The sequence below is a fragment of the Branchiostoma floridae genome, chromosome 8 (genome assembly GCF_000003815.2).
Source record: "Branchiostoma floridae strain S238N-H82 chromosome 8, Bfl_VNyyK, whole genome shotgun sequence".
Lineage (NCBI taxonomy): Eukaryota > Metazoa > Chordata > Leptocardii > Amphioxiformes > Branchiostomatidae > Branchiostoma > Branchiostoma floridae.
The window spans coordinates 16468434-16487837 of record NC_049986.1 but is presented as its reverse complement, the minus strand read 5'-3'; the positions used below and the strand labels follow the sequence as shown (position 1 = coordinate 16487837).

The following is a 19404-nucleotide window of genomic DNA, read 5'->3' as shown; positions in this document are numbered from 1 at the left end:
GTATTGCCACTCTATGATAATTACAGATAGTATGTTAGTATCTCCACGGGGCTTCCCAATGTACATGTATTTTTATGAAGTTTCATTAGGAATGGTTTTCATTGAGCACACTGATAGCCTGACATTGAGTCATACTTCAAGTGTCAATGGTTGTGTTTGAAACATTGCCAACAAGGCTACATTGGTACAGTGATTTATACAGTATTTACCAATAAGAAGCTCATACATGTATATCAAGAAATGAAGGTTTTTATCTCATTGTCAATGTCAAAATTCAACTGTTTTTTATTTTGCTTCGACATAGTTTCACTGCCCAACATCTTTGACGCCTTTAAAAAAGAAAACGAGTATCACACACATTACACGTGTATATACTTCCATTGGAAGAGCACCCCAGCACTTCAGATTGACATTACTTAAATAAGAATGGGTAATGGGATTTCACTTCCTTTAGTTTTGATAAATATCATGCCAGATTGACTTTGAATTCAGTTTGTCCTCCAAAGTTCTGTCAATGAAACCTTTTCAAACCTTACAAGATATAGGACTAGCCTCAAGGGAGCAGTAACTGTTGCTCCAGATGAATTGCTTGGTTGGCCAGAAAACATTCACTCAATATACAACTTAATTTCCACAATGCTGTAACTCCACATTGCTTTCAGTTTTTCTGCATCAAAATTCCCACTGTTTTAATTTGTCCTTTCACAATATCAATGATTTTACCTTGTTTATAGAGGCGATCATCATTAATTTTGGATGTTCATGGGGACATACAAATGGTTAGCAGAGGGTCTCAAATATGTAAAATTGGACAGAAGTGTTTTGCTGTCACAGTGGCTCATGACTGGAAGCTGTTGGCTGTACCAGGTGGTTGACCAGCCAGGTGAAACTGTGCAATGCAGAAAACTTGTGTCTTGCCACCTTCCTCTTCCCGCAGACTGTCTTTGGTCAGACATGAGGTGCAGTTGGTAACAGCGGTGCATTGTACAACTTACCTGTGTTGAAAATGTGCTTGTCCATAGTTTCTAGCTTCTTCTCTCTCTCAGCCTTCTGTATGACGTGGTTAAAGTTTGTGACTATGACCGTCACCGGCAAGGTGATCAGTAGAACACCACTAAGGGAACATATACCAGTCAGAGTCTTTCCCAGCCATGTCTTAGGGACCATGTCTCCGTAACCTAGTGTAGTCATGGTAACGATAGTGTACCAGAACGTGGCTGGTATACTTGTGTACTTTGTGTTTTCTACGCCCTTCTCGATGTAGAACATGAATGTGGAGAATATCACCACAGCGATTAGCATAGAGAAGACGAGGAACCCCAGCTCCTTCATGCAGTTCCGTATCGTATAGCCCAAGAGGCGCAGTCCTGTTGAGTCTCTGGAAAACTTCAAGACACGGAAAACGCGAAAGACTCTCAGCGTCACGAAGATGGCGTTGACATTTCCGGTGTCGGTGAGGCACAGTCCGATGTAGAAAGGCAGAATAGCTATCAGGTCTATGATGCTCATTCCACTGGAGACAAACTGTGCCCTCTTGGGTGCAGCATATACCCTTAGCACATATTCCACTGTGAATATAGCCACACACGCCGTGTCCAAACAGGAGAATATCAGGTTATACTTATCACCCATTGGTGTTGAAGAAATTTTGGCTCCATCAGTTTCTTGTACAGGCACTGTTTCAATGATGTTGGCCAGGATGGATATCATTACAAAAAATCCAATGATGTAGTTGAAAGCTGGAGCCACTTGGGGCATTCCGGATTTCTCCGGATCTTCAAACATCTGCCACAAATTCTCTCTAAAAGTTCTCTTTGTATCCTCAGTTTCTGGATCCTTTTCTTTAGTGCTGGGGCTATGTCTCTCGGGATAAAGCGTTTCCTTTTCAGCATCCTTGTAGTCCTGGTAATCCTCGAAGCAGCAGTCTTGAATCATGTCGGGTACAATCCTGTAGAACTTCAGCTCATTCTCGAAGGCAACGTGACACTCGTATTTGGGGAAGTGAAGTTCTCCTGTACTGTAGTAGTTTAGGATGTACCTGAACAGATGAGGGTCTCTGTCAAAAAAGTACTCGTTGTTTCTCTCATCAAAGAAGTAGTCTATCTCACAGCTGCCCAATAGCGTTGTTGGATGCTGGCTCAGGTTTGTCCGCCAAGTTTCAAACTTGATACCACTTACGTTGATCACAACCCTTTTGTCGTTTTGACTCTTGTGGCAGTTCACAGAGTGGACCACCGAGGGATCTGGAAAACAAGTAAAGAATGGTGACAGGTTCAACAAAGGACATGCCTGGGATATCAGAATTGTTCTTACTTGCCACTCTTTTGGTGGTCTGTTTGCTGCCTTATTTGGGGCTAAAACAACTGTAGGTACTCCATTTGCTAGGTTCAATCAGTTAGCCTTGAGTTAGGTAGTAGACCAAAATGTAGGCAGGTCAGAAAACTCCAGTGCCATGTGATCAAACTATTTACAGTGACTGTCTTGTCTAGCTGTACATACTTGAATTGATGATAGCTTAAATCAGACAGGTGTGATCAGTCCCCAAGTTAAAACATATTACATCAATGATGGCTTTACTTTAGAGGAAGAGCGGTGCCATCCCTATGCTCTAACCAGCCATCCCCTAACCCAAGGAAGGAGAGTGTCTCAAGCATTGACTAGATATCTAGAGATGCTATACAATAGGTCACATCTGGCCACAGTCATCAACTGAGACCTGTCTGACAGTAAATTTCCTTCTCAAGAAGCCTTTAGAACACCCCATTTTAACCCACACACCATGGAAAACTCCACTCCCTCACATCCCAATGCAGTATTTTTCTAGAAAAACTCCTGCATCATTATTGATGATACAGAGCACAAAGTGCAAGTTGGGCCCACATTTTTGTTCCACAGGGCCATCATTAGAGTGGTTCTTTGCTGAGTTTACAGTTCCCTTGGTCCATGGGGCAGACTTCAGAGGGGTAGGTTGGAGTTGGTCCAAAACATCACTGAGCTTGGTTCTCTTAGATATGCTGCTTTTCAATAGATTTTACCCAGTTCTGACTTCTGAAGTTTTGTGCCTATCCTGAAATATTGGATCAGCAGCTTGCAATGACTACTCAAAAGGTCTTCAAATTTCAGACTGAACTTCAATCTCATAATAAAATTGAGTGGAATCATAGGACCACTGCATGTCACATTTACGCTACAACTGACAAATTGCTCTATCAATTACTCTTGTTTTAATTGCTATTTACCTGCAATGAACAGCAGCCTCCTCATGGCCTCTGCAAAGGAATACCTCATCTTCGTCCCCATGGCACTCATCTTTCAAGTGCCGACTTCACTGAATGACTTCCATACAAAGGAACGGGTTTCTTTCAGATCAAGGGTGGCAGTCCCGTCTTAGCTGCCTGGTGCCATCTCTTTGTTTCTAGTGTTGAAGTCTGTAAAGGGCACTTGGTATCCTTGACTTCAGTGGCCCTCTTCTTAATGGTCTATAACAGTGTCCATATCTGTGTCTGCTTTAACCTGTCCATGGTGCTGAATTTTTTGTAGTTGAAGAAGTTGCCTCCATTTAGCAAAGCAAAGTTGTTTTGACAGACTGTCTTGCTGATTTCGAGCTGCTTGGATCAAAGTTTCCACACATCCAGCAATTTTGTTTTACTTCCCAACTCTCTCAGAATGGCAAGCTCTGGAAGAACATGTGTTGTTGCAAAGGTGTGCGAAGTTCCATGTATGTGAATCAAACATCGTGTCTCCACGGCTGTTTCACCTCTCTTCAAATAGGCAGGTTTTGTACAGTTTATCTTATAGTCCTCCCAGCTGCAGATATGTCCCATAGAAAGTTGTGGAATTTTGTATCCTCCTTTTTACACAACGTCTCTTATCAGTGAGTACAGTGCAGTCTTATGTTTTGTAAATCCCCACCTTCTGATTATTTGAACGATCAGAAGCAAAGTGGCCAGTCCTGTTTTTTTTCTAGCACTTTTCTGAAACTTTAATCCACCCTTTCTGTAGTCTACTGTCCTCATATCCTGTCAATGTCTTAGTTCCAGTTATACTCGTGTATGGAAGTCAAAGCCAGGTATTTAGTTGTATCTCTTGTTGTGTTTTGTTCTTCACAAAGACAAAGTTGCTGCTGAAAATTCCTTTGTAGCCTCAAGCTTGTACTTTCTCATGTGTTGCTTATCAGAAGTAGCCAGTCCCTGTTGTTTCTGTAGAGAAGCAACAGAATAAAGACAACATTATTCACACAATTGATGAATATGAACAAAGGATGTGCAAGGTTGACAATACTGATATGTATGTTGTTCAGCATAGTAACATTTATTATGATGAAAGGAAATGAATCACTACAGATAATACCTGTCAAGTGCAGGAACTTTTGAAAGATACCTGAACCTATACAGGGCTCGAAATTAACATAGTCCCGTAGGCCCGGGGCACCAAAAATTTAGGCCGGGACCACTAGAAAATCACTTTGGGACCTTTTTTGGGACGACAGAAAAATAATCAACATCAGGATGTAAACCCCATCAGCAATCTGAAGTACCCATCTGCAATCTGCAGAATGACAAAATCAGTTTTCGACTCTCTTTCGACTCTTTTATACATGTAATTGACAATTAGCTATACAGAAATTTTGTACTCTGAGTCTGACTCAACATTATATTTATTGTTGTAACACATACTTCCTACTTGGGACCATCCATCCTCACTTCGGGACGATTGGAATTTATTTTTGGGAACACTGCTGGGACAGTAGGGAAAAAAGTTAATTTCGAGGCCTGCTATATTCTGAATTCTTTTGGAGCCCCACAGTGTCTTGACTTAACCAAAATGATTATGTGATGTTAATTGTAGTCAATTGTAGTTGATGTAAAAAAAACAAGGATTATGTATTTTAGTTTTAGTCCTTCTTGCTTGAACCTTCTACAATACATGTACATTTTCCATCAAAGCTTTCCTTTGGAGTTAAAGCACAATATATGTATTCCATGCCAGCAGCTGTCTCATGGGTCCAATTATTACTGTTGATACTTACCTATGATTGACAAGGCTTGTAGCTTATGGTACAACAAATATTTAATGCAATCAACTGCTTACCTAAGTACCTACGTGTCACACAACAACTAAGACTAATGGTATATTCAGTGAACTAAACAGTTGACAATAGGAACAAGAAGTTTTGTAACAATTACTGAACAAGATGCATGTATGTTTTTGGCTTTGAATTCCTTTCATACTAAGATAGTTGCATGCTGTATGATTTGTCTGAGAACATTACATAACAAGACAGATTACATAGTCATGCAAACAACATGCAATTAGCACCATGTCCAATATCTCTAGTGTGGGTAGCATATGACCATTGAAAATAGCTTTGTAGGAACCTAATAGTATGTACATTGACTAGACTGGGTTTTTAGTGCAAGATTGCTGTAAAAATATTGTAACAAATCAGGTCAATTCATCACTTTTCAAGTATTCATGATTGATAGCCCAGATCATCATGTAATATGCAGCATACATGGATAATTCTTCTGGATTACCTGCAAGACATTTGTCATGTGTTAGACAGTGATGAGTTGACTAAATGGGTGCCATGTGAAAGTCTTGATTTTAGAAGCAGCTTCTGTACATCAGATTTTTTAAACTTTGGTAAGGCTACACCAATTTTATTTGTTGTTTCTTAGATTTTTGCAGAAAAAAATTGGGTCGGTCAGTCGAAGAAAAAATAATAAAAAAACTTTTCAAAAAGTCGGGTAGGAGAGATCGGACAGGTAAACCTAAACTTTCAATATTTAGGGAGTTCCTGGTAGCAAAGTCCAAAGTTTGAAGAAAAATGATAAACGTAGAGCTACTGGAATTTGAGGCCCGTAGTTAATTTGAGAAAGGAGAGGTAGTGAAATTTTGTCAACACGAGGTGTGGCCATCAATTTGAAAGTTTTATTTTTTTCAAATCGGAAAAAATAGGGTCCGGAAATTTGAGAAACACAAATAAAATTGGTGTGGCCTAAGCAATAAATAAATTTGTATATAGTAGAGTGGACTCATTCCTTTAGCTAACTGACATCTATCGCACCACAGTCACCCCTCAGTAGACATCTATTAGGTCAGTGATGTATTTATTAGATAGTGTATACATTGAGATGGAGAAACCTTGTTTCATTAGTCTTCAGAGAATTTTCAAAGAAAGAGCTGTATCTTTCAACTGTTTCGCCACACAGTTTGCTCTCGAAATATTGTTGGCAACAACATCTCAAAATGCTGCATCAGCAACTAGATTTACCAGTTTTCAAAGCCGGTTTGAGACAAAGCTCTAATGGGCATAACGAGATGAATGAAAAGCAGTGATAGTAGGCTCCCTTGTTGGCTTTGATGTTAGATCAGCAGAAATGGCGTGAGGGTGGCTCGCCATCCCAGGAGACACAATTATCAGCTGCTTCGTGACAGACTTCCACAATCAAGGCTGTAACCATTCAAATGGATTCTGGTAGGAATAGACTAGAAAGGTAATTGTGAAGGGGCAAAGAATGCCCTTCAAGTCACTGCTGGCCATGGTTACAGCAGATGCTCTCATTTTAACATGGTGTGGTAAAATTTCTTACTGGCCAAGTCTTTTAAAACACTTTGTTTTCTCAATAAAAAGAACGGATCTGCTTTGCCATATTTGTTCATATGACTATAAAGACTGAAACTATTATGACCTGATGAAAAGTTAAGTTTTATGGGGATGACTTTTGATTGATTTTGGATTGATTAAGGAGATCTGTAGCTTCCAACATTTTCTCCCAAACTAGCTGACTTTGATATCACTGCCTATAAATGGACCCTTGCTACATTTGTATCATTCTATAATGTTAGAGTGATGAAGACAAACTTCAATACAAATGTGAATGTAACATCGTCATTTTGGCGTGGTGGTCACAAATTATAGCGTAGTGGCCCATTATGCTAAAAATTCACTAGCTTGTACCCTGATGTACTTAGGAGACTACATGTACATTGTCACCCAGCCAGAGTCACCATTGGCTGTACAATTCAATTTAGATGATAAGAAGCATGTTACAGCCATGGGACGCAATCAATACCCGGCCCCATACACGGAAGATAACGGATCTGGGATACTCTGGGAGGAGTAAAGGTTATCAGCATGGCTTCTGGGGGATGTCATTTGTCTGCCTGGTGATGACATATTTGTCACTACAGTACTGTAGGCTGGTGTTGAGGAGGTTCTTTGTAGGGAATCTAACATTGTAAAACTAAAAGTTATTAACGCTAAGGTCACCTTTATCCGTAGGGTAAGCTGTATCCATTGTATATAAACATAGGGTATCTGGGGATCGTTAAGTCGATGGAAGGTAGTTTCACATTGCAATATCTTGAAACTGTTGACATTTGAAACCCACGTCGTTGATCTGAAATCTTCAAATACCTAGCTTTTTAAAACAAGGAATCTAGGTTACCCAACGGAAAAAGGTGAACTAGCGTTATGACCATCTATTGATTTTGATTAAAACCCATGGGTAATGCAACCATCTCCTGTAAACTTAGTACAGTTACTTACGTGTTATGTGGGCTTTCTCAGAACGCTACTGTGTTTTGTCATTTTGACAAAGTAAAGCTCTGGGCCAAGCAAAGCCTTGTGCCAAGCGCTGTAGGTGCAAGGCATCTGGGGAGACCAGGTGCATGCTCCCTTAGGAAATTTTAACTCTCTACAACTTCAAATGTGCAGCTTACATGTATATCTTCCTACCCTTGAAATTAGGAATGAATTGAACAATTACATTCTGCATGAACACCTCTCTGTTAAATGTACAGTACATAGAGGTGCAGAGGACTCTTGAATTATGACAAGAATTATGCCTTGTTTCATAGATTTGGTTTTCTGTATGAAATGCTCCTTAAAACACCTACTGTCAAGGGAGTCATTCACATGTACCGAACCAATCCAAACATTTTCCTAGGACGTGTTTTAGTACATGTACATTTTCAGCCTTGGGGTATTCTGTAAGAGAGACAGACTGTCTAAGTTGTCGTCCACCCTGTAGGGAAAAGGTCATACTTAAGCCCACACAGAGATTACATGTACTTTCTCCCCAAATTGCACATTCAAAGGCAATCAAAGATCACTCTGCTAAAAGAAAGTGTTCAGTAGAAGAGTGTGATGGACACTTAACTCATATATAAGGATAACAGCACATCAGCAGAGTAATCCATGCTGTTAAATGTCAAGTTCTGTCCCTAAAATCAGGTATTTTCCCTATAAACACATGTAGCTGTGAAAATATTGCTTTGTCTTCTGTTGCAACTTGTAAAACTACCTGATATGTTTGACGCACGCTGTTTTCTGGAATAAACTCTACAAAGACCAGTATTATCATATAGCCATTCAGTGGTTATAGCAAAGGCCCAGGCGTTATGACGCCATATACACCTCGGGGCAGGTCATTAACCCTTAATTATCAAGATCTACTGTTCTAGAAGTCTTTTTTCACAATTTTGGAAAATGTCATTTCCCAACAATTGGACACCTGATCTAAGTTATAGACGAAAAGATGATAATTTGGGATATCGTTTGGTTTGCATTTTCCATCACAATTTAATAGGTGTTTTAAACACCCACTCATGATAGCATGTTGTGAAGCAGCATGGCAGCTATTTCCAAGAATATGAGCTAGGATATAGCCCTTAAGTGCTCCTACTTCAGGGCGCTATTTTTCCACTAGGCACTTTCCCAAAAATGTGCAGTTTGGGAGAAATCTAAACTTGCTGTTTCTAGAAAATTGCACCCCATGGAAAAGTATATGTTGATTCTGAGCTCAAAATTTCACAAGGCTGCTGTAAAACTTAGGACACATATGTAACAGTCTGTTGCGCCAAAGGACAAGTATGCCACTTTACTAGTTCAGAATGGTCCAATCCGGTGGCCCATGCTCCATCAAGCGTTCATACTGTAAATTAACTTCAACTTTGCAAGAACTTTTATAACGTTCCACTTGGTGGTAAAGAAGTTGTTTGCTGTATTTAAAATTTGAGGTTGGTATACTGTGCATTAACAAAAATTGTTGATGTTGTGATGATTTTGTGGTGGAGACATCTCCACAAACATACAACATCTGCAAATGTTAAAAGATTTGACAAATGAAGTAGCCCACGCTTGTATTCGTTTCAGGCACCAAGGGTTTCATGTCAGTGTGGGCTCTACTAAATACAGTATGCTTCAGGGGCAAAATGCTTTTAGAAGATTACATCAGACTTTTATATTAGGCCTGTTTGTTTTTCTAAAAGGGACATTTAGATTGATGCCTTGTCAATCTACAAAAAAAGAAAAGTGGACCTAATTATAAAGAAGCAGCTTAAAATTAAGCAAATGTTATGAATAGGATGTGTGCATGTACAAATGTACATGTCTTATCTTTCTGTAACTCCTGGCCTAAGAACTGTGCCAATAGTAATTGTCTCCGGAAAGAATACCACACAGTTTTCACTTCTATAAAAGAATGGAGTGTAATTTTCCCTTGCAAAACTGGGGCAAACATATAATCTAAGCATGTCGATGAAGGTTAGACATCCAGGTGAATGGTATTCATGGACCTATTATTCCTTAAAACCAGATGAAGGTAATGATTATCATCAAATCATATGAAAATAGTTCGTGATCCTTGCTGCGCGTCTTGATTGTAGCAGATGACGGTTATCAAGCACACATACGTCTTGTAAAAAATCCAAGATGACTAGGCCATATATTTTGCAAGTTTGTGCCGGTGTTATCTATCATTTATGAACACATTAGAGAGGAGATAATTCTTATAATCCCAATCCCAGGGGAGCTATTATGAGCAATATTAGTCAGACCAGAGTAGACAGGTAGGAAGGAGGCCTAATTCTGCCATCCTATCGTCAATAGCAGCTTATTGCAGTAAAGGGAATAATATTAGGGTTAGGGCTGTGAGCCTAATACCTGTACCTGTGAAATTGATTAGGTACATGTACATGTTCAGACCTAACCATTTGGAGTACATGTATCTGTACAACTAAAACAACCAGTGGCAACCTTTTTTCCAGACTACACATAAGTAGATCCCAAGTCAATGATGCCAATTGTGATAATGTTGTGGTTGAAAATTTGAAAAAAAATTTTAAAGATATTTTGAGATTCAAAAATGTTAATTCCTCATAGAAAGATGACAATTTATTACCCAGAAAGACAGTTGGCTACATGTATAACTAAAATTATAACTTACATATTGATAAAACTTCCTTAGGTATGGGTACAGATACCATATAGATAGACCTATACCTGACTACCTGTAACTAAAAGTACACAGCTCTAATTAGAGTGTAGCTCAAGTCAATTCTATGTAATATTTGTAAAAATGTAGGTTTTGTTGATTTCCTGTCATATGGTGTATTATTCAAGTACATGTAAATATACCTTAAAGTGGTGTCAAACAGTTTTCTTCAAGCATCATATCACTATATGCCATCGTAATGCATTCAGATATTCTTCATACCAATTGTCTCAAAAATAGAGTTGTAAGTACAAGATAAACAAGTTACAGATAATAATTCTATGTCTTCTTATCTGACATCGGAAGCAAAGCAAACTATGCCATACTCTGCTGACAGCTGATGTTGGTGAAGTTCTTTCCTTGGTGCTGAAATACCTGCTGGTAGTGCCAATGCCTTCAGTTCAATATTTTGTCCTTATCAAAGCATTCGTAGGTGTTACATCAATTGTTTATGCACATATAGATTAAGATATACTGTGTATCTTCATGTGTAATATACAAAATATATCTTAAACATATTTCAACGTAAAGCACTCTTCATCATTGTTAAATGTGATCTTTTGTGAGCTATACAAGTTGGTACCATGTGATACTTGCCCCAAGGGTTAGATAAATATATATCTTATGCACTGTTTCATAGAAAAAGACAGCCAATGTAACACTGATTTGTGGTTGTGCTAAAATTATCACTGCCTGTCATGTTTCTTGATCATCACAAGGTAAAAAGTTTAAGGCAATCATCCTCAATCAGCTGGTGGTGGTGCAATGCAGCTTCACTACGGCAGGAATTTTCGGCCAAACGCATCAGGTCAACCCATGTACTATTCTCCATAAAAGTTTTGGGTTCTTTTACATGAGGTTTGATGCTCGAGGATAACATAAAAATCTCCCTCATACACAGGGCCACCAACTTTACGTCCCCCTTCGAATGGACAATGGAACTTTTTTCTGTCCAGACCTGGCGTCATGCCAAATTTCTGCTCCCTCAGATTTTTGCTCTGCTGGTTAGTGCACAAGCACATGCGTGAAGTTGGGGTTAAAGCTATAGGGTAGGGTTAAAGCTATAGGGTAGGGTTTGATAAACCAACCAAAGCTAAACCCATACAGTCCTTTATTTTCACCATTACCAAGAAGCGAGAAGAAGCCAAACTTCTGTGTTAGACAAGATTTCTTATACTATTATATGTATATATGTTTTGACGTGTTGTGACCTGTACTTAGCTGGGTTGGGCAAAACTGTACAATAAAGGTCTTCATTCTTTCGTTAACCGATTAGTGTCGGTATTGGCCTCCACTGCGCAACCTCTTGTCCTGAAATCTGACTTCTGTTTGAAAATAACCACACCCAATGAGTGTGACTCACTTCTCTAGCTCCCCTCAGGTATATGGCTGATTAATAATCAAAACACCCAACAAGTGTTGGGCTAAACATTTGTCAGGGGCAATAATTTGAATTGACATTGGGCACAAATTCAAGCTGCTGGCTCCACTGAATTTGAGAGGCTGAATGTGCAGACCATGACACCACACAGACACGACTCACAGAGACCGTTGCAAAATTGATAAGAACAGTGTGCCATCAAATAATTTAGGCAGTCAATGTAGATGAATAGCCATTATTTGTAGCGTGATGTTTCAGTAGTTTATACTTAGGTCAGATTTAAACTGACAACCATGACAGAACCCAAAGCACCTACCCGCAGTTTACAGCCAACAGATAGAATTACAGGGAAAATATTACTACCACATTCTGCAGACAAAAGAAAACAATTCCCAGTGGTATAAACAACCATATTGTCTAGATGTGGGATGAATGTGTTGAGCTAAACCCAGCCACTATTACCGAAAATAATTTCATCAGGTTGGTAGAATATAGGATATAGGAAGCCTAAGCCAAGTAAGTACCTGCTGGTTGTAAAAAAGAATTCTACAAGTATATCCAGGTACTATTAGTTTTATAATCATTAATGATATTTTTAAAATCTGGACTTTACATAGATCTACACTGTGATAAAGGTCCAGTGTAAAAGACACATATTTCCATAACAAAAGCATATTCTCATGGGGGTGACAGGTTGATACTCTGCCTGTCATACATTTGACAGACTGTTAATGGTGCTTTCCACTGTTTCACAAGTAGAAGGACAAAAAGCTTAGTGTCTCAATAGTGCTTAACCCATGGCATTCACCTGAAAAGTACACTCTACAAGGTCTCAGGTGGTGAAAGGCACACAAAGGCTCACGACTTTGCACTGAACTGATTTTTGTTTTGATTTTGAATCATGTTCATATCTTATAAACTGTCATTTTGTAGAGTTATCAATTGGAAATTAAATGGGAAAATGTTGATGATGTCCATGTACATGCTTTCTTCTGTTTAGTGCCGAGTCTATGTAGAATTATTGCTCCATTCTTACTTGAGAGCACTTCAATACTTACATTGTAAATTGGACAAATAATGAATTTTTGATGTATTAATTTGTTGAATGATAAAGTTGACTATTTAACTATTATGAAAGGGTAGTCTACTCAGTCTCCTGAATGGTTCGTGACCCACACAACAGAGCAGCACAACACATCGTATATTTTCCAGCCATAAAAAGAGTTGCTATGAGATGGGTCATTTTGCTTAAACATACTCATATATATTCCTGCACATCCACCCATGGAGACCTTGATTGCCATTGGTGACAAAATGGCCCAAAATTGGATAAATCATTCAACTTCTATACTAGTACGTCAATGAAGATTGGTCACCCAGTAAGAATACAAATGCAAATTCAATACAAAAAGTTACTCAAGTAAGTGGACAGACATTTCAGGTAGCATCCACTAGTTTTCATTTGTGTCTGAGAATTCAAGATCTAACCACATCAGTTTTGTTTGTGAATAAAAGTGGCACATGTGACAGTAACATACCTGAGAGTACAATGTTAAGCATCCTTCTATACATGTACGTCAATGAAGATTGGTCGTATGCAGATGCAAAAGTTAGTCAAGGAAGTGGATAGATTTTGTGAACAGTCAGACATATTTCAGATAGCATCCACTAGTTTTTATCTGTTTCTGAGAATTCAAGATCTAACCACATCAGTTTTGTTTGTGAATAAAACGTGGCACATGTGACAGTACTAACATACCTGAAAGTACAATGTTAAGCATCCGTGTCGCACGGCCAGCTACCACCAGCAGCCTCTGCAGTTTGAGCAGTCACAGCCTCACCAGACAAGCCGCCTGACAGGCAATTAAATATGCATAAAGCACGTCATCCCACCCACTCTGGGTTCTCTTAAAAGGGGCTCTCCTAAATGTCATGGTTGCACTATGACAGACAACTTAACGATGATGGAGGCAGGATCCTTGACCAGGGGTGAACTGCTAGATCAAAGGATAACATCCAGGCTGCGATGTTGTGTACCGAAATGAGCCAGTTGTGACTGGTATTTAGATGGGGATCATTCGTTGAATGAAGAAAAGATGACATAGCACTTTGGTTACAGGAGGAGTGGTGTTGTTTTGGAGCAACGGTTAGTAGCTAAGTAAGTTTGGCCCTGAACCCAGAGGTTCTTGGTTTGAATCTGCTGACATGCCGCCGATGTTGTACCCTTGGAAAAGGAAATTAACACGACTTTCCTTACTGCAACCAGTTGTATAATGGGTGGCTAACTTCATTCTGGGAGGTTAAAAGCCATTGGACACAGTGTATAACAACCAACCGTCCATATTATAGCCTCAAAAAAGACTATGAGACAACTTTTTTGTAAGACAAATCCTTATAATTTGAAAGACAATAACAAATAGCAAAAATCAGGTGACGGTGCTTTTTATGATAAATCAGTAGTAATTTTTGCTCTCTTTTCAGATTGGATTGGGGCGGACGTTACAAGCCATTGTTGTCCTGAGGGGGCTGCTGATAGACCGAGTAGTGGTGAAAGGGTTTCAGGAAAATGTTACTCAGGAGGACGGCAAGGTGTGTACAAGTTTATACAATAATGGAAAACTTTTCGCATAATAGGCATAAGGATATCTTAAGTAATCTTAAGTGCTTAAAAGCACTTAAGATTACTCCCTTCCTCTGTCTGTCCCACTGACTCTGTCCTTCGAAAATTCCCTCTGTCTCTGACTTTTTAACTCTAATTTACTCAGGAAGACAACAAGGATTTGAAGTATGGAAACCTGCTGTGCCTATCCATGGTCTGCTGAAGCATTAGAAAGTGTTTTTCAAAATTACTCAGGAGAATAACAGAGCGAAAGTTTTCGCATGTTTTGTACTTGCAGCAGTAAAGATTTAGCAATGCCATAATGATTATAGTTTTGTATTGCATGATATGTCTCATGCCTCTATTACATGTAGGTCATTGTCATTCTTTTCCCTGATACATACTAATTGTATTGCTAGCATGAATTTGCAAACCTCTGTTCTGTTTAATCTGACTAATGCTGTATATTCTTTTGTTTCACAGCTGGATATTTGGTCAAAGAGCCAGTTCAGAGTGTTTGAAAAGGTAAGGATGAACAGAAGGTAATAGAATTAAGCAGATGAGAGCTTTTATGCAGGATATTTTGGGTGTCATTTGAAATAGGCCATATGAATAAACAACAAATTCAGTAGGACACCATAAGTGTCCATTTGCATGCACATAGTACTTTCATCATCATTCTTTTTCCTTACTGAATAGGAATTGAGTGGACAGCATAATTAAAAGGTTTTTCTATTCAGAAAAAAGTGTAGCCTGGAGAAGTATTTTTTGTCTCAAAACTGTAGAAAACATACCTTTACTGTACACAATCTTACAGGGGGCACTCCATAGATATCCATCTTGTACTAACACTGCTAAGGATCTGTAAATTGCTTTTATGCGAAATAAAGTAAGATTGATTTGCCCACAGCCTATGGTAGCCTTAAATGTTAAAGGCACCCACCCCTCCTGTCTGATTCCTAGTGTGAAAGAAAATCCTTTGGTTGATGGAGATCCTGTTAATGGGTCCCAGACAAGGTTGACTACGTAAGTGTTAAGATGTTTCTAGGACTACTGTAAGCTATGAAGTCAGCAATGAAGCCCTCCAAACCTTCAGTTTAAGCTTGTTGTCATGCTCTAACAGTTGGCCTTATATAAGCTTTATTAGTTTGATACTGTTTAGCCAGTGCAAGCAGGTAAAGTGATATTTGCCAGCAGATACAAAACAGCTCAGACATGTCTTAAAACTTATTTGCATGACGTATACACATCTGAAAAACACTTAATGTGTACATAACGTTTTTTTTTTCTGTCAACTGTGAAAAAAATCATCTTATTTTTTTTTACAAGTATGTATCATTTAATTTAGGTGCCAAACTCCAAATATTTTGAACTTAAAAATCGTCATTCAGATGGACATGTGCAACTCATTATCAACATGTTTGCATCATTTTTCAAGTTTCCGGCATTGATAACAGGAAAGAAAGTTGGGCAAAGTCTCCTAATTTTTGGTAGCCTATTGAAAATTCCCCTGTTGGACAAGTGGCAGGCAACTCGTGCGATGGGAAGTTCCATCACAATAATGTTCTCACAGCACAACAATGCTGCATTCATATGTTGTGAATATCACTGTGCAGTGTGATATCATAAAGTAGATTCAACTCATGATGTAGAAAAATTACCAACAGCACTGTTTAAATGTTTTCATGGGTCCTATTCTATAGTATATATCTCTTACCAACCTCACCCTGCTGAAAGGTACCCAAAGTGTAAACAAAAACACACTTTTGTGTCACCTGTAGTTTTACAAGGGTTAATGGCACCAGGTGGTATTCTAAGAGGCTTTCACCAGCATGTATTACGCAAACCAGACGTATGACTGGTCTCGGATCAGGACAACTTATCCTACAGGCTTTTTCCTGTGCTGTGTAACGTGCCTATAGCATCCATTGCATAACAACGTCTGTTGACATTTTCTCTGTTGAAAAGACACAGCATGAAACAACCATTACCTTGTACCATTGACCTTTTAAGTAAAAGATGATATTTGCGAAATACTGTAAATGCCCTTAAGGGGATCTAATTTCATAGTAGGAAGAAAATGGAGTCTGTTACGGTTTTAAGTTTCCTTTTCATCTTCTTTTACAAGGCTGACCTGGTATGATTTGAAAGACAAGAACAAAATGGAGTATTTGTGGCAGCTGTTTTAAGTTTCCTTTTCACCTTTTTTACAAGGCTGTCCTGATAAAATTTGAAAGACAGTAACAAAATGGAGTGTCTACTGCGGTATTAAGTTTCTGGTTGAAACAAGGTGGAAGCAGCAGAAGACGGAAGAAGTAATTCACAGCAGTTTTAAGTTTGCAGCCAAGAGGTCAGCAAAACCCCTCATACTTAAGGCACTACAAAATTTCAATATTTACAGGGAAATTTTAAGTGCGGCGTGAAAACTAGCCGACTGCTGCTACCCCGTGTCAGGGATCCCAGCAGCAGTATAATCAAATACTGGGAACTACTAATGATAATACTACAGTGCTTTCTTCTTTGATCATTGATACTTCACTGATCATGCACGGAACCTTCAACTTGCTGCTGTGCCTCATAGTAATACAGGGGTGCCTACTATGTAAGCATTTGCACAAAATCTTATGTGATATGCACGAATCACTATATGACACGCACAAATTTGTAGTAGCCCATTGTCACCTAATTTAAATAGATTAATTGATTAGCTTTAGGCAGTATGGGGAGCAGGATATACTAGTAGCATGAGATCATAGATTTTCATCTATTAGGTACATTGAGCATTTGTCAATCGATGATTTAAGCATACCCCAGCTGAGACGCTTTACATGGATAAGGCAGCTCATGAGACTGTAAGTAACAAGTATTTTGACTAAAGCTTTGCTTTAAAGGAATGTACTTAGCCCCATAATGCCTTAAGATGAGAAAAGTTCAGGGATTATATATGAGAGATTTATCCTTTTAGAATTAATATACCATGTTATAGATCCATGTTACATGTATAAAGCGCATCTGATGAAATTGTGTTTCACAGTGATAAAGCCTTGCCAAAGTACTTTTCAAAATTTCTCTTCTGAAAATTTAACCTTTCCACTGCTTAACCCTGTAATAAAACCGGATTTCTTGTCAGAACAAGCTACCTCAGCAAGGACAAGGTTAATACAGTGTACACTGCAGATGCCAGTGTTCTTGCCAGGCCTTTCCAGCATAGTGGACCCCTATGCTGTGATTTGGATTCCCTATGCTGTGATTTGGGCCCCTATGCTGTGATTTGGACCTCTACATTGTGATTTGGACCCCAACATTGTGTTGCAACCAGCTTTATTTCACTAAAGTTAATCCCTCAAAATGCAGGATATAGTGTTTCTGTAATGATGATGATGATGATGATGATGATGATGATGATGATGATGATGATGAATTCAAAAAGTTTAAGGAAAGGATTCCACCAGGCCCCTTACAATACTCACTATATACTTTTCTTAAAATGCAGGAAATAGTGTTTTTGAGGGTTATAAATTCAACCGTAATGATGATTTAATGTTGATAATTCCACCAGACCCCCTATAATACTCACACCTGCACCACTTGCCATGTGTGTTCGATGCACCAACATGCCCCCTACGTATACACTCTGAAAAAATCCTGCTGAGAACACCAAATGCAACATTGTACATCATAATTGCATGTCTAAGGTGACGCATAGTGCGCAACTGTTCTAGTGACATTTATGTACAAGGTAACGATGCTTGACTGATAATCGCTGTAGCTTTGACACCCCCTGTGGCACTTGAGATAGTCACACCCTGCACTTGTATGTTAATCACTCTCCCCACCTGTCTGTAATGTACATGGAGATAATTACCAAAATAAATCGCTGAATTAAGCACATCACATGGGAATTAGATCATTAACTGTTAATACTGCCTTTCTCTTAGACGTTTGGATGCATTACTAGTAGGCAATATTAGATGTTGGTGTGATATTGTATATCCTGTTCATGAATACAAACAAGCAACTAAAATATCTATAGTATTAGGTGATTACTGAATATATGCATTTAATAATGTACTTATCATCAGATTAGATCAGACAATATAGATTATCATGTTTGCTATTTTTTGTGTTTTTGTTGACATGTTTTATTTGATATATACATGCACATCATGTATTGTATTTCATCAAAAGATAGATGAAAAACATACTTGTTATTATCCATTCAAGACTAAATGTCTTAACTGGCTGATGATGTCAATGATACAGACATATGATATATATAACACATTGTCAAGGGAAAACTTAAATAGAATTAAGAATCATGCTCGCAACTACATGTAACAATCACGAAATCTAGTTTTATAATTAATACAAGTGTAAACAATATCAAAAGTATCCATTTTTTTACATTATTTTGAAAATGTACTGGTTGCTTACAGTAGTAAAGGGCATATAGTTAAGTGTCACTGTGTTGCTGTAGATCTACAATTCTTAATGTGTGTGTGTTTCAGATCTCTGATCATGCTACAGCTGCCACCTTACACTACCAGCACCCCATCCATCCAGACTTGGCACTACAGACGTTTCTGGTAAGTTGGGAATGCTGTTTTTATACTCAGTCTGTAGATTCCCAATTCATGATCTACAAATGTGTATCAGAAATGTCATTACTGTTTAAAACTTTATAACCATACACTATAATAAAGCCCTTATCAACAAGCTTTTGATCAGTCCTCTGATCATTTTCAAGTTGTAATGACCCAAAGCCTTTGTCACACATCCAGAGCGGAATATGGTAATAAAGTTTGAAATTGTATCATAATGTTGATTACCGTCACAGATGAACTTACATTCAAGTATCAGTACTGTTGTAGTCTAGTGTACATTGTTGGAAAAGATACAAGTTGGTTTTAAAGCTAGGAGGAAAATAAAATACCCATAGCTGTGCATTTTGCCCAAAATCTCAGGTTTGTAATAACCAAAAGTGTGCACCGCCAGCCAAAGTGGCACTTGCTACACACCAATCATGCTCCACTTGATATTCTGTGTACTCTATTATAATGTTTCCGCAAAAATTTACGATCATCATACAGCCACTTTGCGTGGGTCTGTATAATTGCATGATGAACAGAAAATATCTGAAT

The 19404-nt window shown here is 38.5% G+C and overlaps 2 protein-coding genes across 2 annotated transcripts in view; one reads left to right on the top strand and one right to left on the bottom strand.

The window, feature by feature from the left end:
- LOC118421158 (mediator of RNA polymerase II transcription subunit 27-like) overlaps positions 1-19404 on the top strand; it is a 38423-nt gene that overhangs the window by 16462 nt on the left and 2557 nt on the right. The window contains exons 5-7 of the mRNA XM_035828320.1: positions 14146-14253; positions 14747-14788; positions 18772-18849. Of these exons, the coding sequence (XP_035684213.1) occupies positions 14146-14253; positions 14747-14788; positions 18772-18849 (228 nt within the window). The remainder of the gene's footprint in view (positions 1-14145; positions 14254-14746; positions 14789-18771; positions 18850-19404) is intronic.
- On the bottom strand, positions 678-3769 carry LOC118421157 (potassium voltage-gated channel protein Shal-like). Its single transcript, XM_035828319.1, has 2 exons — positions 3240-3769; positions 678-2243 (listed from the first exon to the last, which is right to left on the bottom strand). Exons 1-2 carry the CDS (start codon positions 3307-3309, stop codon positions 949-951), a joined length of 1365 nt encoding a protein of 454 aa, XP_035684212.1. The 5' UTR covers positions 3310-3769; the 3' UTR covers positions 678-948.

Bases quoted from the DNA above. Each gene is read 5' to 3' on its own strand.
- LOC118421157 (XM_035828319.1), bottom strand. From the start codon at position 3,309: ATGAGTGCCATGGGGACGAAGATGAGGTATTCCTTTGCAGAGGCCATG. The intron at 2,244-3,239 runs GTAAATAGCAAT...CTTGTTTTCCAG, and splicing joins GAGGCTGCTGTTCATTGCAG to ATCCCTCGGTGGTCCACTCT.